At 61.1% G+C, this 21,983-nt stretch overlaps 2 protein-coding genes across 5 annotated transcripts in view; both read right to left on the bottom strand.

Annotated features, from left to right (window-relative positions):
- Positions 1-1,796: 1,796 nt before the first annotated feature.
- LOC111156053 (tubulin epsilon and delta complex 2) lies at positions 1,797-7,853 on the bottom strand. Of its 3 annotated transcripts, none has more exons than XM_022516632.1 (10): positions 7,803-7,853; positions 7,614-7,712; positions 7,314-7,387; positions 6,814-7,216; positions 6,332-6,385; positions 5,635-5,728; positions 5,351-5,462; positions 5,161-5,262; positions 4,601-4,791; positions 1,797-2,117 (listed from the first exon to the last, which is right to left on the bottom strand). In XM_022516632.1, the coding sequence occupies exons 1-10, from the start codon at positions 7,826-7,828 to the stop codon at positions 1,848-1,850; spliced, it is 1,425 nt and encodes a 474-aa protein (XP_022372340.1). In that variant the 5' UTR covers positions 7,829-7,853; the 3' UTR covers positions 1,797-1,847. The 3 variants fall into 3 exon arrangements, with proteins under 3 accessions (XP_022372340.1, XP_022372342.1, XP_022372341.1); XM_022516634.1 differs by lacking the exon at positions 1,797-2,117 and adding an exon at positions 3,794-4,352; XM_022516633.1 differs by lacking the exon at positions 1,797-2,117 and adding an exon at positions 3,794-4,352 and having other exon boundaries at positions 7,314-7,490.
- A 1,107-nt stretch (positions 7,854-8,960) lies between these two features.
- LOC111156041 (cyclin F) overlaps positions 8,961-21,983 on the bottom strand; it is an 18,773-nt gene continuing 5,750 nt past the window's right edge. For both annotated transcript variants that reach the window (XM_022516618.1, XM_022516617.1), the window contains exons 7-17: positions 21,485-21,589; positions 21,084-21,161; positions 19,401-19,552; positions 16,988-17,152; positions 15,119-15,242; positions 14,680-14,860; positions 14,256-14,343; positions 12,527-12,626; positions 12,314-12,441; positions 11,533-11,702; positions 8,961-10,905 (exon numbers count right to left, since the gene is read on the bottom strand). In XM_022516618.1, coding sequence (XP_022372326.1) covers positions 10,484-10,905; positions 11,533-11,702; positions 12,314-12,441; positions 12,527-12,626; positions 14,256-14,343; positions 14,680-14,860; positions 15,119-15,242; positions 16,988-17,152; positions 19,401-19,552; positions 21,084-21,161; positions 21,485-21,589 — 1,713 coding nt within the window. In that variant the 3' untranslated portion in view covers positions 8,961-10,483. The remainder of the gene's footprint in view (positions 10,906-11,532; positions 11,703-12,313; positions 12,442-12,526; positions 12,627-14,255; positions 14,344-14,679; positions 14,861-15,118; positions 15,243-16,987; positions 17,153-19,400; positions 19,553-21,083; positions 21,162-21,484; positions 21,590-21,983) is intronic.

A 21,983-nucleotide genomic window follows, 5' to 3' on the forward strand; every position in this document is an offset into this window, starting at 1 on the left:
TCCCAGCCACGCTCTTCGAGGTCTTTCTGATCAACAGCCTCAAACCCAGCCTGGGGAGAGTGAGCCCCTGGCAAGAGATTACCGGCTGCGACAGATCCTTCCGGGACCGTTAGGAGCTAAGGGGTGACTAGCTGGCCGCAGTGGGGAGAGATGCCCAGGCCCAACACGAGGGTTCCACAGAGCCCGAGACGAGCCTCCAGGGAGCCCCTGGCTGTCTGGAGTTCAAGACGCAGGAGGGAAGAAAGGAAATCGGGGGGCAGCCTCCCCTCCAACCCTGCGTCAGACTTGCAGGCTTTGTCTGCAGCCCAGCCTTCCCAGGAGTTGGGGCTAAGGTCTGCAGAACATCTGGTGGTTTCTGGTGTGGGTGGAAGGAGGCCCTCAGGGCTCAGCCTGCTGCGTGCACGAGTGTTCAGAGCATTGGTCGGTGTTAGCAAGCAGAAAGCTCTGGGCCCAGAGGGCTGTAGTACCACCACCTCCCCAGGGAGGAGGCTGCAGGCAGCCCCGCCTCTTCCCCCAGAATGGCCCCCTGAACGCATTCTCTTCTGGCCCCTAAGGATGGCCCTGGCAGATGGCCTGATGAGAGTGAGGGAGGGCCTTCTCTGCAGCCCCCAGTCTGGGCTCATTGCTGGACTCAGTCCTGTGGACTGTGCCACCTGTCCCCAGCCTCTGGGGCCTCTCACCCTTCTCCGCTGGTCCTGGTCCATCCTGGCACCTTAGAGGAGACCCCGCCCTCTCACCCCCCCTCCCCATGCACCTTGTCAGTCCACTCCCACCCCCAGTCAGAATGACAGCTGCTGGCTTTGGGGGCACACAGAGAACCTGTCCAGGGAGAAAAGGACCCAGGGGACCAGACAGTCCCAGGCCTCAGGCGCCTGGGGTCTTTCCTTGTCAGGCGAACTGACCCAACACTCCTGGCCCAGCCCAGGACATACTGTTCCGTCCAGACCTTTGCAAGCCACCACTTGTACACATTTCACACAAACATTTATTGAGCGTCTATTATGCCAAGAGGGACTTCCAACAGAGCAGGGAAGACAGATGGCATGGGGAGGGGAGCACGGTCTGCTTCACCCCAGGAGGGTGGACCCGCCGAGTCCGCGGCCATCCCCCACCTTGCTCCCCAGGCAGGGCCCCCGTGCCACGCAGGCCCTCTCCGCGGTGGCGATCGACTCTGCGCGCCAAGCAGAACGCTGAAAAGCAACGCTGGGAGGAGTGGGGAGAGGCGAGTCCGAAGAGCAGAGGGAAATGGCTCGTAGCTCCCACCCCCTTGGCTTCCTAAGGGCTTAGGAAGGAACGGTCTGGGGAGGGGGCTTTCGCGTCCCGCTCGCTGTGCTCTGCGCGCCCCGGCGGGGCGAGGTCCGGAGAGAGGAGGCGTCTGGCTCCCGGTGACTTCGCTGGAGAGGGGGCCGCGCGCGCGCGCGGGCTCAGGACGTCCCCGGCTCCCGCCGCCCCGCGCGCCCGGCCCGCCGCTGCCGCCGGGCGCGCCAGCACAGGAAGGCGGCGGCCAGGAGCCCGAGGCCCGCGCCCAGCGTGGTCAGCGCCACGCCCTGCTCCAGGTCCAGGTGGGGTCCGCGCAGCGAGAAGGTGATGGCCGTGGCGGCGGCGCCGGCCAGCAGGGTCACGACGCCAAACGGCAGGACGCAGCGCGGCCAGGAGCCCCCCACACCGCCGGTGGCCAAAAGCAGCGCGCGCAAGGCCCCGGGGGGCTCGGGGGGCGCAGGGGGGGCGGGGGGCTCGGCAGGCGCCGCGGGCGGGGGCTCCGGCGCGCTCATGCCGCCGATGGGGGGCCGCGCTCAGGGTGGGTGTGGGCGCCCGCGCAGCCCCCACTCCCGTCCTCGACCGCCACGTCAGAGCGGATTGGCCCGGGATGCGGTGACGCCACCGGGACGCCGGGGAGAGGAGGTCGCCGCCGCCTCCCGGCTTGGCGCTGAATCAGGGTGGGCGGGCGTGAATGTCGAAGGGGGCGCTAACCCAGACCTCTGCCCTCCTTTTCCCTCATGCTCCGGGCGCCACCTACCTGCCCAGGTGCGGACAGCGCTCCACAAGGCAACACGGAGGACGGGTCCTGACGGGAGGGTCATTGAATCAGCAACCTCTGGGTGCCCATCTGGGCCTGGCTAGGAACCAAGGTGGACAGCATCCCTGTCCTCAGGGGGCAAAGGTCCAGTAAACCAAGTGGACTGGTGGACTAAAATAATTATGGTGGAGACCACTGGCTATGGAAATAGGTTTTGGCCAGTAGCAGGGTGGTGGGATTCACCCCGGAAATGAAAGGTTCCTCAAGATCAGATCAACTGGGCATGGTCTCTGTAAGTAGCAACAAAGTGGCCTGGAGGGGGGTAGCTGTCCCCCAGGCTCCCCACCTCTGGGTTCCCCCTTCCCTGTTCCTGCTCTGGCAGTGGACAGAGCTGTTCCACTCCCTACAGGACCCTTACTGCAACGAGGACTGTTTTTAGGTTTCCTGCTTTGGCCTGTCATCTGGTCCCCAGCAGCCCCCAAGACCTGGGATTCCATTACTCAAGGTTTCTGGCCTGTGGGACTGTGGGGGCAGCCCCAAGGCTGCTTCAGCATCACTCAGCTCATGCCCCACACCTGTGACACCCTGCCTGGCGCTCAGAAGACCCGGCCTGCTCCAGGAGCTGCCTGGCTCGGGGCCTGGGTCCCCCTGGAGCAGAGGCTGGTGTGAATTCCCGGCCGCTCATTGCTAGCTACACAAAGGGCCAGTGCCCCAGCTCTGAGGATTGTGCTTGGTTGGCTCAGGTGCCTAGGCAAGACTTGTTTAAAGAACACTATGGCCTCCCGGGCCACCCCAGGGCCTATCACTGTGTAATTTGTCCTCGCCCCAGCCACAGGGGTAAGGGCCATTACTGCTGCGGGCCCCTCGGGGGCCTCCTGGGGTCATCTGAGACCGGCCGCACAGGCAGAGGTTAGGCATAGCCTGAAGGAAGAGCCGGGCCACCCCAGGTGGGGAGGTGGCAGGGTTCCTAAGCAAAGGGAGCTAACATCCCCGTACCTGCCCACCAGAGCCTAAAAGGTGGTGTCGGGGGAGGCCTGCCCCGGGCTCTGTCACCATGCAGGCGTTCTCAGCCCCACGGCGCTACCTCGGGGCTGGGTCCTCACAGCAGGCTCTGGGAGTGAAAAGGCTGTGGAACACATATTCCAAGGACGGGGAGGGAGTGAGGAGCCTCCCATTGCCCAGATCCAGCTCCAGGGGCCGCAGGTGGTCACGTCTCTTTGATAACCTCTCTTGACAACTACCCCCAGTATGACACTAGGGACGACACTGGGAACTGAGGCTCAGTTCCCTTAAGAATCTTGCTGAAACTCCCCCAGCAGAAATCAAGTCAAAGTGGAAACCCAAACCTATGACTGGTATAAACCCAGAGACCATGACCTTGAGCTCCGCGTTTTCTTGCCTTCCTTCAGCGGGAGAGGCAGGACCCTCGGAGGAGGTGACAGTGCAGTCAGTGAGGGGCCCACGCAGGCCACAGCAACAGCCCAGGAGGAAGTGGTGAGCACGGGTGCTAGAAGGACCGCTGTGGCCATGAGAGCCCACTCACTGAGGTGGGCCAGTGGCTTTTGCGTCTTTTAGTGAGCCCAGTCCAGGCAAGGGGGGGAAGGGGCTTCCGGTGTGCTCGGGCCGAAGCTGGAGGGGAGTCCCCAGTGCTGCTCACCTTCAGTGTCCTCCTGCCCCCTCCCTGCAGCACAGAGGCCTATGTGTGTTCTCAATAAATACGCTGGATATGTTCGTGGTAAGCAAAAACACAAAGAAAAAAAAAACAAACACGCCAAGTCCCGCCTTAAATCTAGATCCTTTCAAAAGGAGTTTTAATGTCATACAAGTGGCTGATATGTGTGAAAACAGGAAAGAACAGAGGTAGCTAAGAAAAAAGCCCAACAGGCCTCTGGTCTCCGAGCCTGCTAAAGGCTACGCCAAGCAAAGGCCTGTCCGCTAGCTTTGGGGCCCCGGGCTATTCGGTAGGAGCCGGGGGCTGTCCTCCCACACCGGGGACCCTGCTTTCCCAGGTGGGTACAGCCATCTCTGAGCCCCCCAGGCCACCACATCGAAAGTTCTCTCAATCCCCCTTGACCTAATAGGGGGGCGCTCTCCCAGTCGCATGGGTCAGAGTAACCTCACCCTCCTGGCAGGGTCCAGCGGTCTGGGAAGTGGCGGGGTCAGGGATGCGGCTGGCCACAGGAAGGGCTCAGTCGGCAGGTTCATCTCGAAGGACGGTGGGGAAGCGCTCCCCTCCCTCACAGAGCAGGCTATGCACAGCTCGGCAAAGTGCCAGCCAGGGCGGCCCCGGAGGTTCCCGCGTGCCCACCAGCGGGAGGAGGTCAGCCATCAGGACCTTGGGGGGTAACACATGGCCACGATCTCAGCAGGGGACCAGTCCCAGGCGGCCAGTGGCGGGCTTCAGAAGGCCCCCACAGTGGGGCAATTCCAGGGAGGGCTTCGGGCACCATGTGCCAGCCCCTCCATCCCAGAGGTCTGCGCCTAGGCCTGTGCACAGCCCAGAGGCTCCATCTTCTGGCTGGGCCCAAAGCCCCCCCACTCCCCTGGCACCCAGTCACCTAGTCCCCCCCGCTCCGGAATTACCTTCTGCAGGTGAATCTGCTGGTCCAGCATGGCCACCCGCAGCCCGAGGACCGCCAGACTCTGCAGCTCCTTGGGACTGGAGTAGAGAAGAAGCTGGGGGCTCCAGGTAGGGTCTGTTCTTCCCCCACAGGGCACTGAGGCTCTGCAGCATCTCCCCTCAGGACACGGCCCCAGCTGTTGTCCTGCCATGGCTGTGAGGACAAGGGGATGTGGCCTCATGGGGGGGGCAGCCAGGGAACTCCTTCCCACTTGCCTTTAAGGGGGTGTGAAGCCTCCCTTTGCCCTGGCTGGAGCACTTCCGTCCAGCAACAACCATCTCTTGCAACACCAGGCAAGTCAGCTGACTGTGCGCCTGTGACTCTCACACGACACTTTCTCGGGAACTAGATAAACACGCAGACCCTTTACAATGACACAGCTGCGTCGGGAGAGGCAGCAGGGTGGGGGCGCAGTGCCGCCTAGTCCTGCGGGACAAGGCGGTGGGGTGACCCTATCTTTGCCCAGAGGCCCTTGACCACGGACCAGACCTTAGCACGAGGGGAGGGGGTGGCGGGTCTCACCTGCACGCAGCTCCTGCAGTCTGTGGAGACACTGCTCCGCGATGGCCTGCAGCCCCTCCAGGGTAAGCAGGGAGTGGTACTCCTGCATCCGGTCGGCAGGGTCTACACAAAAATCAGGAAGGGCAGGCCGGGTCCACGCCAGTCCCGAAGCCCTCCCAGCCCTGAGACACACACGGCAGGGCCCGCTCACCTGCGGAGAGCACTTCCTCCATTCGCTGTCTCATCAGCGAGCAGGCCTTCCGCAGGAGCCCGGCCTCTGCCTCTACCTCTGCAGCAGCGAGCCCAGAGCCGGGCCAGCCCGACTGGACATGGGTCAGGGAATCTCCTCTGCAGCCAGGTTCTCCCCCTTCCCCTCCCGCCAAGGACAGGACCCCAGAGCGGCTCTGGCCCTTGCTGGAGTTCCTCTTTAAACTCACCAGGCCGGAACCACCCGCAGCCCCCACCCTGGGGGTCCCACAAGCCCAGAAAGAATACAGCCATCTTCATTTTCTGGAGGAACTGGGTTTTGGCCATGGAAGCAGCGTCCTTGGAGTCACTGGTCTGGGGAGAGCTGAGCTGGGCCCACAGGCTGGAACGCACACAGAGGCACCGGTCGTCCATCTAGCTGGGCCTCAGGAGGCAGGGAAAGGCCAGGGCAGGGGCCCCATGAGGGGTGTTTGGCTCTGCCGAATGCCAGGAGGGGCCTCCCCAGGCTTTGGGGGATGGAGAGGACGCTGTCCGTGAGAGGGGGACAGAGCCCACACACTCTGGGAAGTACTAAGAATTCAAGGGAGGAGAGGAGAGGAGCTGGCAACTCCCCTGGAAACTGGGACTAACTGGGACTACCTGAGACCACGGTAGAGAACTCTGGGTGCGGGCTCTGGAGCAGACACTGTGCGAACACGTGAAAGGCCCCGCCTTGTTGAACCCTTATCGCACCTTTACGGAGCTGACACTATCACACCCACCTCCACAGGGAAGACAGCTGGGGACGCAAACTCTCTCAACCCCAAAGCCCGCTGAGTCTAAGTCCTAGCCAGGAAGACTCTCTTAACATGGAAAGTGTCCCCACCCAGCCAAAAAAGCAGAGTGGCCTGCCGGAAACGTCTTACCGATGTGGCCCTGGGCTGGTGGGACTCCTGGGCCTCCCTGGTCTCCCCTCCACCCCCACCCAGCTGAGACTCAACCTTACCGGGAGTTCTGGGAAGCCGCTTTCCTGTAGGCCATGGGTAGCTTCAGCAGGCTCCTGCCAGGGAAGCCAGTGCTCAGAGTAGCCTCACTCTGGGGGCTCCCCCCGCCCCCAACAAGCAACAGGGCTTTCAGATTGGTTGTGGGAGCCAGCACAGTCCAGCTCTGCCCCGGTGGAGGGAAGAAAGGACACCAGGAGCAGAGCCCAGGCCCTCCACAGCCCATGTGGAGTCCTGGGGCTGGGTGGAATGGGTGGTTAAGAGGATGGGGCACTGGACAGCCAGGGAGAAGGGGACAGGCTCTAGCAATGGTCCATTCTGCAAGCTTTGGGGCACGGATCCCATGGGATGGCACCCTAGGGGCTCCCCTGGTCCACATCCAGTTCAATAGGCTGCCCTGTCACCCCCCATCCCAGATTCCTGCTGCTGGCCAGAGTCTGCGCAGGTACACACAACAGTTCCTCCGGGAAGGGTTTGGGCAACGTACCCCTTCTCCTTCAGTGTGAAAGCTTCTGGGGCCCGAGGAGCAGCCAATGGGGGTATCTGTTCGTCCCTGAGGCCTGGTCTGGGCTTGGTGGTTGAGGCTCCTCTCCCCATATGGGTGCGATCCCCCACTGATGGAAGCCTGCACTCAGGGAGGCCCCTAGCAGGCACTGTGGTCTGGTGGACGCCCCTGGGTGGTTTTGTCTCTGAGGCTTGACGGCCAGCTTGGCCTGAGGTCCGGGGTGGGGCAGAGGCTGTGGTGGCACGAGAAGTGGCAGCGGACTTCAGGCTAAGGGCCCCAGGTCTTTCTCCAGCCTTAGAGACGCCTTTTCTCACCCGAACAGCCTTCTCCAGTGCCTGGGTCAGAAGCTCCAGCTCCCTGAGGTCTTGAGGGCTGGGCGTGCCTGCTGCAAAAGCCGAGAACTCTTGCAGTGGTCACTCACCACGGCTTGTCAGAAAACAGAGCAGGGCAGCACCAAGGAAAGGCGGGCGGTGCAAGTTTACCTGGAGGCGGGGCCTCTTCATCAGTTTCTGGCTCTGGGGTTGGCTCCGCAGCAGCCGGCGTTTCGGCTGGTTCCCTGCCAAGACCAGTACAGTGGCGGCACGGCCAAGAAGCAGGGCCCAGACCCGACCGACCCCAGGGAGCCGCCTGGCCTCGCGGCAGCCCCCCAACGTCAGAGCCTGCAGGCAAAGGGGACCACAGCTGGCAACAAGCAAGTGGGCGCTGGGCCCGGCCTTCCCGCCCGGGGGCTCTGAGCGGGGTTCCGAGGGCGGCCCGGCCGGGTGGTCTCGGGGTCCGCGTACCAGGTCCGCAGCAGCCGGCGGGAGACGCGCAGGCTCCGCTCCAGCTGCCGCTGCCGCTCGGCGCAGGCGTCCAGGGCATCCCGCAGCTCGGCCACCAGCCTGGGAGGGGCGCACCGGCGGCTCAGCATCCCGGCTGGCCGCGCGCTGCGCCCCCTCCCGCCCCGCTCCCTCCCAGCGCGCGGGTCTCACCGGCGCGAGCACCCCGCGGGCAGCATGAAGGAGGCCGCAGATCCTCCGGATTTGCCGCCTCCGGGAAGTCAGGTCCTTTCCGGGCTAGGACACCGCCCCCTTCCGGCCTCGCGACCCAATCCCGAGCCCAGGGCTCAGGGCCCGCCCCGCCCTCGGCCCCGCCCCCGCCCCCGGTGCTCGGGGTTCTGCGTCCCAGCCCCCGCGGCGCCCGCGCGGACTCCGGCTCGGACCCGGGCTGGGAGGCAGCAGAGGGTGCTCCGGTGGCACACGGACATCTAGTTTGGATGACTGGGCAAATGGTGGCCCTGAGATTGCTTACGGTTGACTTTGTCCTTACTGAAGGCCCGCTAAAGCAGGGCCGAGCTGCCCTGCGGACCCCAGGCCACCTGGCGTCGGGCCGGGTACTTGGCAGGGCCCAGTGGGTACTGACAGAGGTGAAGAGGACACATGTGTTGGAGCCACAGCCAGGGAGGAGGGAGCGTTCGCTTGTGGACATCCTGAGGAGGCGACGACATTCGCAGGTGGTATCAGTCCAGAAGACTAGGGGGATGGTGGCCTTCCAGCAATGAGCCTGGGGCCAGATGGGCCAAGGTGAGACAGGTGACTGACTATAGGTGGGCACTGGTGAAAGATGGGTGATGGAAGGGAGCTGGAGCCCAGAGAGGTGGAGGGACAGAAGCAACTGGAAACTGTTCCAGGAGGGTCTCCACAGGATGTAGGAGGGGGGCCTTCAGGGGCTCGGACAACTGGGGGATAGGTGCTGGCTGGGAGGAGTGATGAGGCCCACAGGGCCCCACGTGACTGGAGTTAATAAGTAGGACTGTGACCCCTGCTGGGGTTGAGAAATCTTGGGGGGAGCTACAGGGATGACACGCTGGGGGTCATGATGGAGAGGTGCCCCTTTCACAGCGGCTGGGGAGGGGAGCTGGGGGCCCTGTGCTGCTTGGGACTGGTCCACGGTGGGAGCTTAGGGTGCAGCTCTCCACGGGCAGTGGCCCGTTCTCATCGAGAGGCTCCCATCAGCACCGGCAGGTGGCATTAGGTCCCCACTGGAGTAGTCTCCTAAAGGTGCAGGCTGGGAGGAGGCTTTTGTCAGTGGGTCACAGACAAGGAGGTGGGCAGTTCAGACACGCACATCACTCAGCTGCCACTACCCTCATCACATTTAATCCCCACAACACCCCTGTGAGGTAGGTACAATGGCCCCATCTTACAGACAATATGGAGGCTCACACATGCCCAGGGGCACAGTTGACTGGGAAGGTCACAATCCCAACAGTGCCCCACCCAGGGTGGTCAAAATTCTCTTACAGTAGCAGGAAGATCGCTCCCATGGGAACACCCACACATGCACCAAGCACCCAGAAAAGCCACTAGGGAGTAGCTCTTTGTTCCACAGAGCCCAGGTTCAAGAGCATTTGGGGGACACTCCTGGCCCAGTGGTTCTTTCCAATGTTCTGAGAAGAAACAAGCTATCCCTGAGTGGTCCACCTGACCTGGGGGTGGGGGGCGGTCTGGAGCAGATCCCACCGGTTTGGGCTGCAGTACTCAGGAGGTGGCAGGTGTCGGGGAGCTTCAGGAACACAAGCAGATCCATCCTCAGCCAGCAGGTGGGGACAGGTCCTATGAGTCTCACTCTTCTGCCCTGGGGTCACCTCAGATGTTACGAGACATTTAACTTTTTTTCTGATCTCTCTGGGAAGAGGGTCAGGAGACCACTCACAGGTCTGAATCAGATGCTCCTTTTTCCTTTAGTGGACCCTAAATGAAGTTAAGAATCTCTCTTTAAAAATTTAACGCCTTCTATCTTTAATTTTTCTTTTGTTTCCATCTTAGAAGAACGAAGGATGGAAATAAAGACACGAAAGGAAATGGCCTAGAAATTCAGTGCAAAGAGAGGTGTTCACACGGACACCACCTGCTGGGGACAAAGACAAATCACTCTGGAGGAAGGGACAGACTTCTGCAGGAGCCGAGAGTGTGGTGGGCAGGGAGCTTAGGGCCAAGACATCCAGGCCCTGGCCTGAAAGCAGTCAGGGCCCTCCACCTGGTGGTCCATTGTAGTACACAGCAGTGTGCAGGGGCAAGTCTCCCTCAGCAGGGGACCTGCCACCAAGTGAGGATGGGAGCTGGGCGGGGGGCAGTATGAGAACAGTGGTGTGCTCAGAGCGGTCAGCTCCCCACTGGAACCCCAAACCAGATAGATGCCAGGAGGGGGGCTGTGCCCGGCCACCTGGTCACACGTGTTCTCAACTGTGAAAGCTATTGGCTCCTGGGATGGGATTCAATGGGGGCCGGGGAGATCAGGGCATGGGCTCTAGCTCCCCAGGGAGAGCAGGACAGACACAAGAGGGAACAGAGATACAGGCTTCCCAGGGTGGGCATGATTACTTTGAGGCTAAGTTTCCAAAACAAAGAATCTGAGGTTTTGTTCTGATTCAGACATTCTGACGGCTCGCATGGGACTACCCTGGAGAAAGAGACTTAGCGTCCCGTGTTCTCTCCGTTCCCTGTGCGAGAGCCACTAAGGGCCCACAGGACGTCCACCTCCAGTGCCCCCTCGGCTCCCTAGTGCAGCAGCAGCCCTCCCTCAGCAGACGTTCCCTGCGACGAGTGGGGGCACGTGTGCAGCCTCAGCAAGCCCGGCTCAGGTCCCTCTCCTCCTCCTCCTTGCTGGGGGTCTATAGGTTTTTCCTCTTCAACTGGGGAATGCTGCTCTCCGGAAGGCTTGGAGAGCGACACTGTAAACACGACTTCTTGGCATGGTGGTGGCAAGGGTGTGTGTTTGAGTCGCTGCCTGGGGATAGCGCTGAGGTAGATTGGGGAGGGCCCCCCGAGATGCCGTCCACGGAGTTTGTGGGGCTTGCGCTGCTGATAGAGGAGTACCCTGAGGTCACGCTGTCCGCGCCTGGCTCCCTCGTGCCGCAGAGCCGAGGCTCAGGCCCTGGCGTCGGAGGTGTCTGGGGGCCCGGTGCCCAGGTGTGCAGGTCCTGGCGGTCCCTGTCCTCTGGGCAGGCCTCCTCATCACTTGATTCCTGGCAGCAGTGCTGTTCGGGGCTCAGGTAGACCACGGTGACATCGAGGATGCCACTGGGGGCCGTCACTGTGGGAGACACGGGGAGAGAGATGTGGCCACCGCCCAAGCAATGGGGTGCCCCCGCTTGCCCAGTCAGGACCCCAGTGGCCCAGGGTCCATCTCTTGACCAGGACAGGTATGGCTCTTGCTGGACAGTCCCCTGTACTGCTTTCCTTTGGGTAAGAAATTGAAGGTGGCACTCATCGTGATTTGGGGGACAGCAGGAAGCGACTACGGACTAGACATCGATAATTTACTTAATCCCCAAGTGGACACCACGGCAAGCGATGGGAAAGTTGACAGAATCTGCTTGAGCTGGGCTTCCTTCATGTTTAGCTGCTCGAGAACACAAGGGCAGAGGCTCCACAGGCAGCTCTGGAGGGTGCACAAGGCACAGAGCCCAAAAAGGGCAGCAGGTGGCACATTTCGCATGACATTCTAGAAACATCTGCTCATGAATTCCAGACAAGGTCTCTTCTGCCTCCCTGCCCTGGTGAGGCCCTTTCATGGGCCTGGACACAGGTCTTCTCTCCTGGCCCTCCCGCCCCCCGCCTTGCTCTGGTGTTCTAGGGGCTCTGCTCTCTCATGCCTCTCGGGCGTGGACCCCCTCCTTCCGAGGGGGCATCTGGGTGGTCTCTAGGTCCCAGTGCTCACCGTCACCGTCCTTCTCTCCTTCGCTTTCCTGGTCACCCTCGTAGCCAGAGCAGTAGTCCAGGCTCCAGTCCAGAAAGCTGCCCAGCAGCATGTCCTCTTGGCTGGACAGCTCTGCAGTGGGCGTGGTGACGAAGCTGCCCCTGTCCTCCTGGAGGCTGTTCTCCCGCTTCCTGCAGGAGGGAAGAGCCAGCAGCCTGGTCACAGGCAGCAGTGTGGGAGGCCCAGCCTGGCCCTCTGTAGCTGCCCACCCTTGGAAAGCTCACGGCAAGGCTCCTAGAGGCAGGGCCGGCGGCACAGTGAGGGGCTGCGCTCAGGACTTGGCGGGATTGACAGGAGTTCCTGGGGTGGGTAAGGTGGGGGAAGCGAGTGATTCCAGGGGATCACACCAGAACGCTGCGACAGGGATACGTGTGGCATAGACTCGGGAGACGAGGGTGGGGACAGGGCAGCCGGGAAGTGTGGAGGGGCCAGGCTGAGAGTGAGAGCAACACCACGGAACAGGGTGGTGCGCAGGTGCCCGTGTGGGGCTCAAGACCGTCTTTGCTCAAAGCGGCCCGCTGCACCAGAGAGAGGACAGGGCTGCTGAATGGAGATGGGGCCCAGGAACTAAGGCCTGGATTCAACCCCAGCTATGTTTTTTGTGGGACCTGTTGCTTCTCCCTGCTACATCTTAGGAGCCCCCTGTGTAAAAGGGGGTCCACGGAGCCTCTCAAGACAGCCGCAGGGGCCACGAGGGAATCCAGGCCCAGCACACGCAGCTCCTGACCCGGGGCTCACGCACCGCTTGGTCCTCCTTCCTGATGGAGAGGTGAGGAAGGCGTGGATGTCCCCCGCGCTGAGGAAAGCCGCGGGCTCCGGGCTACCCTGCTTTACTCCCAGAGCTGCGCACAGCTGCCCGTAGCTCAGCACCTGCAAGGAGACCGCGTCAGAGGGCGGGATGAGGCCCGGAGGGGCTGGTGTCTGGGGGAGCCTCGGGGGGCCAGGGTGTGGGCACCTCTTCCTGGCTGATCTCTTCATAGCGCTTGTCCTCGAACCGTTGCTTCACGGCGGTCAGAGACACTTGCCTGTAGTCCTTGGGGGCGTCATCGTGGAAGCTGCAAACAGGGGGACACATGAGGGACAGCAGGGCCACAGGCTGGGCTCTGGGGCAGCGACAGCAGCACCCCCAGCCCAAGGGACTCCGTTTTAGCCTCCACTCGCTGAAGCGAGAGAGTACAACAGGTGTTTAGAAACGGCCTAGCGACTGCAGGGGAGATGGGGCACCCCGCATGGATGTCCGCAGTTGCCTCATTCCCAACAGCCCCCACGTCCACCAGGGCACAAATGAACAAGACGTGGTCCGCCTGGGCAGCAGACTGCAAAGCCAGTGGAAGTGTTACGTAGGTGACAGGCTGGTTCCAAAGGGCCACATGAACAGGACTGCGTTTCTCTGAAGTGTCCAGAACTGGAAAATCCAGAGAGAGGGAAAGCCGGGGCTGGGGAGCACAGGCCTGACCCACGAGGAGTGCGGGCTTTGAGGGTGCCGCCGTGGTCTACAACTGACCGTCGGGACGGTCGTGTGACTGAATATGCACGGTACGCTTAAGAAAGACGTTTCGCTGGTAAAAAGTGTTTCCAATTTATCTGATGTGAAAATAAAAAACAACTCTGGGAGGCAGGGGAACAGCCTAGCAGCAACTACTGGGAGCTGGTGTCAGGTAAGGACTGTTCACACCCGTCATGGGAGCGATGACACACACATGTGGACCCATCAGTTCACCCACACTTCCCATCCATTGGCTGTGAGTAGGCACAATGGAAAACAGAGTCGGCCAGCGCACATGCTGGCCCCAGGACACGGTGACCTGTTCCCCACGGTGGAGCAAGGCAGGGAGCCGGCCAGAGAGGGGGATTCCCCCAGGGGCTTGGGGCCTGGCCAGAGAGCTCCGATCTCATTCTGGATGGCGTACGGAGCGGGGACCCCCCCCCCAACAGAGGCAGTCACTGAGATAATTCAGGGGGCAGCTGGGGAATGCGTACACGCAGGCAGCACAGGCCTCCAGAGCCAGGGAGACTTGGGAACGGAGAGAAATGGCAGGCCCCAGGTCCCCGCTAGGATGACTGAGGCACACCTGCCAAGCAGCCAATTCGATCTATGACAAGGAGGCACGGCTGGAGAGGGGAGCAGGGCTCTGGCCTGGACAAGGCAGCGGCAGGGACTAGGTCCTGGGACTCAGATATACTCTGAATCCCAGAGGTGCCCGAGGACAGACAGAAGGCCGGAACTGTCCAGCCCCTCACGCGGGGGAAGAATGTGCGGAGTGTGACGGGCAGAGGAGCTGGCGGCTGGGGTCTGGCACAGGCACGTGTCAGCAGCAGGAACCAGAGTGAGCGGGCAAGGGACAGGGCTGTGGCTGGAAGCCATTGCAGCCGGCCGGCCCCTAAGCCAGGGGACAAGCTGTCCCCCGCCACACTGAACACGGCTCAGGAAGCCAGCCTCAATGTTTCTAGTACCGTCAGCTGCCTGCGGGATGAGCTGCGGTTGGGAGGGGCTGCCGCACGCTCATCCAGTGTCAAACCTGAACGGGGACGAACGTGGCCTGGCGTTTTTACATGTCGACCATGAGAACACAGCACACTGCGGGGAAGGTGTGTGTGAGGGCTGCCAGCCACGTCCTCGCGGGACGTGAGGACGAAGCCTCCGTGGCGGCTGGGTGGGGGCTCATGTCCGTCTGCAGACTCACCACTTCTGATGGAGGCTCAGGACACAGGGTATGAGGTCTTCGCAGGAGAACCCAGTCAGGTCCCACAACCGCGGGGTCCAGGGCTGTGCTGGAGAGGAAAGCCGGGTGCTGGGGCCGTGCTGATGCCATCCCCGCTGCGCCCCAGGGCCCCCACAGTTCTGCCGTGGTTTCCTGGAGCTCGGGGTTACATACGCCCCAGGCTCACTGTTGGCGGTGCGGGAATACTGTGCTGGAGGCCCCTGTTCAGCTCACCCCCAAAGGACAGCTTCCGTCCACGCCTGTGTCTCCTGGTCCAGGGCGGGCATGCCGCCTGTCTCTCTCCCTCCCCTTTGTAGGAGAGTCGCATCCCGTGTCCCAACTCAGGGGACCCCCCAGGCCCTGGCTCAGCCCCCGCTGAGCAGCCGGCGGAGGGCGGGCTCCTTACTCTGCCCGTGCGTCAGCCTGGCGAGCAGCAGGGCGGCGGCGGCCAGACGGGCCGGGGCGTACACAGCCAGGCTGGTGTGCAGCAGTGAAAGCTCACACAGGAAGCTGCACAGGTGCTGGGTTCTTGGTGCTGCGGGGACCAGCGTCAGCAGGACGTCCTTGTAATCCACCACAGTGGGGACCTAGATGGGATGGGAAGGTGACGTGCGGTCCTGGCATGCAGAGAGCTCACCCACCCGCTCAACAGGGCGGCGGCCCCACCCACGTTCACTTGGGCACCCGGGTCGCGGTGACCAGAGGCAGCTCCAGCCTCGAGCCCTCTGGGTCCAGGCAGATCTTTTGGAGCAGGAAAGCTCACACCGGGCAGGAGCCCCTGGTTCCTCCTGTCCCTCCCATGACTTCAACTCTGATGTGAAAGGAAACCGCCAATGGCCGCTTACCCGAATCTTCCCTTCCAGGGCAGAGATGATCTCTCCCATCATCCGCACCAGGTCCTCGTACTTGTATGTGTTGTCTGTGAGCCACACAGCCTCGCGGATCGTCAGGATCTCCTTGCTGATAAACCTGGAATGTCGAGAAGGGGTCTGAGCGCTGAGTCTGCTCTCCCTGGAGGCAGCTATCACTTGAGCCCCCAGTGACAGGGGGTGGGAGTCAAAGAGCAGACTGGACTGCCCACAGCTCCCGAGAGGAAGAGATGAGCTCGTGTGACCCTGTCCCAAGGCTCTGCAAAGGAGGCGGGACTGGTGCCAGCTGTGGGAGGGGCCAGGCTCCAGGCAAGCCGGTGTCTGCACGAGGCACCCACAAATGACGGGTCTGGTCAATCCTCTGGTGACCTGAGGATTAGGCCACCCTCTGCAGAGCGCACGTAAACAAGAGCTTGAACCTGGAAGCCAGGGAGCCAGCGGGACAGGAGCTGGGGCTTGCTGGAAGGTGTGTGCTCAGCACAGGCGTGGCCACAGGAATCTCCATTGTCCCTTAAGCAGGCAGCCACCCTGTTCTCTACTCTCCAGCGGCCCCAACTAGCAGGGAACGCGGTGGTCGGGCAGACTGCCAGCAGGGAGCAGGGCCAAGCTGGTGGTTGCTCTGTCCTGGGGCCTCTGTAGCTGCCCCATTTGCTTGGCCAAGAGAGGAGACGGGAGATCGGAGAGCACAGGTGTGGGGAGCGTGAGGCCGGAGCAGGCCCGGCGGGGCGGGTGTTGGAGCTCCCGGGCAAAGGGCCACGGCACGTGCCGCTCCAAGCAGAGGTGGGCATCTCTGCCTCTAGGTCTGTATAAAGCATCTCACTGCTTGCCAGTTGGTGGCCCAGTAGCTCCGTTTCTGATTACAAGGATGTAATTATGCTGCTTGGGCACGAGGCGGTGAGGCCTGTCTGTCCTGCCACCTCTAGTGAGAAGGTCTGGACGCAGGGTCCCACGAACACACCCTGCCTGCGGTCCCAAGCCCACACTGGTCCCCTACAGACCGCACGTCCTATTCCTCTCATGGCCTTGTGACCTAGCGCACTGTGAAGTTGGACACAGTGGGCTCAGGGGTCACCAGGGGTGGCAGAGACTAAGACAGGAGCTGGAGCTTTCCGTGACCTCGTGACATACAAAAACCACCCCAACAACGTAAGCCTGGACCCCCTGCCTCTGGGCTACATGCAAAGGAAGTGCGCGTGTTTGAGCATACCCCACTATGCGTGGTGAGACTGTCTCTCACCCCCCACGGTCATAGACAAGGACAGCCAGTCTGCAGAACACTGCCAGGGGCACGGCAGACCACACAGGATGTAAAAAAACAAGAACACGCAGATGCTTCCAGGGCAAAACTGGGGCAGATTTAGGTAAAACATAAGCTGGTCCCACGTGAAGAGTCAGAGTTGCCAGGGCTGCAGGCAGCTGTCTGAGGAGGCACCCCGTATTCGCGGTGGGACTGGGGTGTTCTGGGAGCCGGCTGGGGGCGTGAGACCCTCTAACTGCTGGTCTCTGGTGACGCAGGCTAGGGAGCTCGACCGCTGAGAAGGGTCTTTCAGTGAGCTCAGCAGGGAGACCCTAGAGGGCAGGTCTCCACATCACTCTCAGGGGCCAGGGGAAGAAGGACCCAGCCTGCACCCACCGAGCAAGGCCATTCTTCGGGGTCCACGCAGGCCAGGGTGAGGGGCCGCCCACACGCCGAGGTTCGGTCACCGCCTGGGGAGAACTACTCTGCTTGCGCTCTCCCCTCAGCTCAGACCCCCATCTGGTGAGGTGCGACACTGAGGGCTCATTTCAGCACTAAGCCCGCCGGGGAAGCCTGTCCCGCAGCCCCCGCCCCGGGGGGCTCCCTACCGGGTACAGATGACCATGCAGGCGATGCCCAGCAGCTGGAGCCTGTACCGGGGCACCAGCCTCCGCCGCAGGTACCGGTCCACGCACTCCACGGTCAGGTGAAGGCACAGGCTCGTGAAGTCCTTCATGGTGGCCACTTCCACCAGCCAGTCGATCAAGATGTACCTGCAGGACAAGCGCCAGCCCTGAAAACGAGGGCGAGCACCCCATTCCCGCCTGGCCCACCTGCACTCAGAGAGTGAGCAGGTCATCTGCAGCGCCGTCTACGTACCCGGGAATTCGTCCCGGCCGGAGGCGCTGGCTCTAAGGGGGCTGGGAGGGCCCCAAGGTTGCTAGGTTCCTAGGAGGAAGCTGGGCTCACACACCTGTGTCCCCTGCCTTCTCCCCAGGGACTGCCAGGTACCGGAGGAGCCCAGACACAGGTAGGGGATGAGGGGGGCCACCCTGTAGGGCTGAGGATAGATCACAGGGCCGGGGAACAGTCATGCAAAGCTGGTAAGACCTCCGGCCCTCCTGCAAACCCAAATCCTCCCCGAGGAGCAGCCTGTCCACAGGGGGACATTTATCTCGACCCTCTGCAGTGGGGCAGAGAGCAGGAATGGAGCTCAAGGAGGACGCCCCGAGCCTGGCACTGGACTTCTCAGGCACCCTGCAGCCCAGGTGGAGCTCACAGACGAGGGGTCCCTCCTCAAGGGGGCTCAACCTGGGGCCAGTGCCGCAGACCACACGGGGGAGTGCTGGGTGCCATGGAGGACGCCCGAGGGTGGTCCACACCTCTCTGAACAAAGGAGAAGAGACCAGGAGCGAGAGGGAAAAGACACATAAAGTCACCGAGTTCCAGGCAAGAGTTCCAGGTGCTGGGTGGAAGCGTCTGTCACAGGCCAGGAACGGGATGTAGGAAAGAAAGACAGCCCGAGACAGCCTGTGTTTCCTCCCAAAGCTGGAAGAGCGTGTGAGTGCCGCCAGGTGTATGAGGTTTAAACCAGCCAACACTGGGAACAGAAGAGGACGCCCCCCTACCCAGACTTAGTGACCTTAACAATGGGACTTCTAAAAACCAACCACCCAGAGCGCCCGGGTGGCTCAGTTGTTAAGTGTCTGCCTTTGGCTCAGGTCATGATCTCAGGGTTCTGGGATCGAGCCCTGTGTTGGGGGGGTGGGGGGTTTCCTGCTCAGCGGGGAGTCTGCTTCTCCCTCTCCCTCTGCCTTTCCCCCTGCTCGCTTGTGCACGCTCTCTCTCAAATAAATAAAATCTTAAAAAAAAAACAACCAAATTGTACACTTAAAAATGGCTAAATCCTAAACCAACACAATGTCGTATGTCAGATACACCTCAGTGTAAAAAACAAAAAAGGTAGCTGTGGCTTGGTATAGAGAAAAACGAAAAGAAGTTCAACTCAAAGGCTGAGGTGATGTTAGTATTTCAACAAAATTCTGTTGTTCTGGAAAAGAAGAAAGTGTCCCCCAAAACAGAACAGCCACAGTCCCCCAAAGAAGGGCTGATGGAGAGGGGTACAAGGTGCTCTCAGGATACAGCTTCCCACAGGAGGAGGAATAAGTGGGAGAGAAGGGGGCTGCAGCCGCCGGCACTGGCCCAGGGTTCCAGAGCACAAGGGCTTGCTGACACAGGATATGCGTCCCCGCACCATGTGCGTGACACCAAGTCCCTTCAGGGAAGGCACAGTCCCATTAACACAAACATCTACTGAGCACGTCCTAGGAGCTGCTGGAGTACAGCCAGAGCCTGGCCCTTCGAAACCCGAAGCATGCGTTTAATTAATTGAGTGATTTTTTTTAGAGATAAAATGGAGACAGGGAGAGGGAAAGAGAGAATCTTAAGCAATCTCCATGCCCCACACAGAGCCTGATGTGGGGCTCGAGCTCAGCACCCTGAGATCATGACCTGAGCCCAAATCAAGAGTTGGACGCCCAACGGACTGACCCCCCGGGCGTTCCTTCAAAGCATATCTAGAATCTGGTGGAAGCTTAAAGAATTATTTATGCCCCCGTGATTTTCGATCGTCTCCCGTGATGGAGTGAAAAGCCTCGGCGGTGGGTGGGCCGTAGGAAGCAGCAGGGCATGGAGGGCTGGAGGCCACCCCCAGGGCCACGGACCCTCGTTGGCCACACCGACGCCCACACAAGGCAGCGTAAATATGTGTTTTGGCCGCTGAAACCGGCGATACAAACGTTGTCATTTTAGAAAGAGGCTTAAAATGGTTTAACACGTTCTGAGGATTAAAAAGGAAACAAGCACAGACACCCACGGGGGATGTTTTCTCTTTGAAGCCCGGGATAACACCCGGCGGAGGCTGGGGTGGAACGGGACAGGCAGCCCCTCTACCCCTGGAGCCCTGCCACCGCTCAGCCTCGCCCACCGTCCCGAGCAGACACTGGCCCTCGAGGTCCTCACCTCATGGTGTCGCTGAGGCCCTTCTGCACGGAGAAGACCTGCTGCTTGCCCACGGCGCAGGAGGTCTGGAAGAGCTGGCGCACCACGCCGTCCGAGGCCTTGGCGTCGAGGCCCAGCTGGCTTCCGTGTGCACAGGCTTTGGCTAAAGACAGCTGCGGGGACAGACACGGCCGTGAGCGTAAAGCCGTGGGCTGCTGAGGGAGAAGACGGTGTGGACACAGGGGGTGTGTACACCTGCTCCGCCTTCCGGAAGCAGCACGGCTCAGGTTTTAACTACTCCTTGTGAAATAAACACCACATCACGTGGTAACAGACTTCGAGAGGGACAAAACGCGCATAACAGAGTCAGCGTAGCAAAGTGGCCAAAACCGGCTGGAAGTATAGATGACTTGGCTTTAAAACCTGGGTCTGTGTGAACGCCACAGGCAAACGAACTGCTGTGTACCTCAGTTTCCCTGCTCACAAGGGCCTAACAGCACCTGCCTTGGCAGCTGAGTGTGTGGGTTGACTGAACTGCGTCCTCCACTTGGCACGGGCCCCGGCACCTCTGGCCCTCCAGTGTAACTAGCAACCATTTCTAGGTATTTCCTTCTAGAGGTTTCCACGCATTCTTGATCATAACGCACAGGCGTTTATCTTCTCTCAGCTCACTTAGCGTTAACATGGTTCCTTAGCATGTGAAATTCCTGTAAGCACGTCTCACCTGCTCCTCCTTTCAGGGTTTGATCTGTTTTATTACTCTGAGGAACATCTCGGTGCAGCCGTTTCGGGGCTGGTCCCCGTCTGCTTACATGGTCACCCACAGGGGCAGCCGTGCCTAAGTATTTTCTGAAAGGGCCACGTGGATTTTCATACCAGCTAAGAGAATGCTATTTTAATCACATCTTTGCCAGCAAAAAGTGCTATCGTGAAAAAAGGGTGTTTTCAGAATATTAAGGATCCACTCAACACGCACAGAGAAAAGACCTACATACACACGCTCTTGCTGAGCCCCAATGACTAGCACTGAGGGGGCACTCTGCCCCGGACTCGGACCAGCTGTTTCTATTTCCTCCTGTGCAGGAGCACGATGTCAGAATGTTGCTATTTTTACGATTAGTTAGAGTTGCTGAGGGAGCCGTACTATTCAGTGCTCTCGCCGCCACAGATCTGCTGACTGCCTGAGACACAAACGTAGCTGCATCTGTGACCCATCAGGCTGGGCCACCTACTGCTCTGTAATTTCTTCCCTCACTTTTAGGGCAGAGGACTCTCAAACACCGCCCTTGGCGGGGCAACGAGAGTGTTTCTACTTGCTTGGCAAAGGGGGACTGTCTTTGATTTGTCCTAAACGAGGATTCCTTACAGCTGTAACAGGAGAGCACCAGGAGAACACCCCCAGCAAATCCCTCGTGTCCTGGTCCTAACCCTGGCTGACCCAGGTAGCGGGACATCACAAGCGCTCACGGCAGGCGGAGCGCAGCGGCACCCGAGAACAGAGAGGCGGGCTTGGAGGCTCCTGGGTGAGGCGCAGGGAGGAAGCACTCGCAGCCCCCCCCCCACAGCGTACCCCGTAGCTATACTCCTGGAAGGCCTGGCGCTGCCCTGGGCCGGTCCTACTGCCTCTGAGCAGGAGCCCGGGCAGTCTCCGCACCACGGGCCCCACGAGAGGAGCTGGACGGAGAAGGCCAACTCCTGCCTCACCTGTGCTTCCCAGCAGCCTTTGGCCGCGTAGTCCCTGAGTTTCCGGAAGCTGTGGAGGCATCGCCCGGGATCTGACATCTGTCAACGGGAGAGAGGCACCGTGCTCTTACACAGTTGTGTCTCTGGAAAACTCAGAATCAACCCATCGAATCTTAAATGTTCTTCCCAATACCCCTAGAGGGTCTACGGCTTGGCCTCCTTCCCAGCCCCTTATCTATGAAATGGTGGTGGTTGCTGGGGGCAGCTATGGGAGCAGCTGCTGGCCGGAGGCTCCTGGTGCTCGGGGAGCTGCCGAAGGGCCCGCCCACACCCATGCAGACACAACCTTGCCGAGGGCCCATCTGGAGACCGCACCTTTGGCCAACACACAGCCTCCTCTCCCCAGACCCCAGCCCACTCACGTCCATCCTCCTGTCACGTTCCCAGAGGAGGTACGAGCTGGCCAGACAGCCCTGATTGGCAGACTCCTCAAACAGGTCCTGGGCCTGCTGCTTCCGCTCCTCATCCTACAACAAACCCCAGCACAGCAGCTTTCTTCCCCCTGCTCCCAGACTCCAGCCTCTCCCAGCGGCCCCCACCCCACTCTCTGCAGACACCAGCCTCTCCCTGCGGCCTCCTCCACCCTGCTCCCCAGAACACCAGCTTCTACGGGCCACCATGGTCTCTCCACGGACCTCTCAGTCATCATGTCCTGGGCCTGCTGCTTCCGCTCCTCATCCTACAACAAACCCCAGCACAGCAGCTTTCTTCCCCCTGCTCCCAGACTCCAGCCTCTCCCAGCGGCCCCCACCCCACTCTCTGCAGACACCAGCCTCTCCCTGCGGCCTCCTCCACCCTGCTCCCCAGAACACCAGCTTCTACGGGCCACCATGGTCTCTCCACGGACCTCTCAGTCATCAT

This window comes from Enhydra lutris, unplaced genomic scaffold, assembly GCF_002288905.1.
Source record: "Enhydra lutris kenyoni isolate GAN:26980312 unplaced genomic scaffold, ASM228890v2 scaffoldscaffold45, whole genome shotgun sequence".
Lineage (NCBI taxonomy): Eukaryota > Metazoa > Chordata > Mammalia > Carnivora > Mustelidae > Enhydra > Enhydra lutris.

Bases quoted from the DNA above. Each gene is read 5' to 3' on its own strand.
- LOC111156053 (XM_022516632.1), bottom strand. From the start codon at position 7,828: ATGCTGCCCGCGGGGTGCTCGCGCCG. The intron at 6,386-6,813 runs GTACGTTGCCCA...CTTCCCTGGCAG, and splicing joins TTCACACTGAAGGAGAAGGG to GAGCCTGCTGAAGCTACCCA. The intron at 2,118-4,600 runs GTAATTCCGGAG...CTTGGTTCCTAG, and splicing joins AGCAGATTCACCTGCAGAAG to CCAGGCCCAGATGGGCACCC.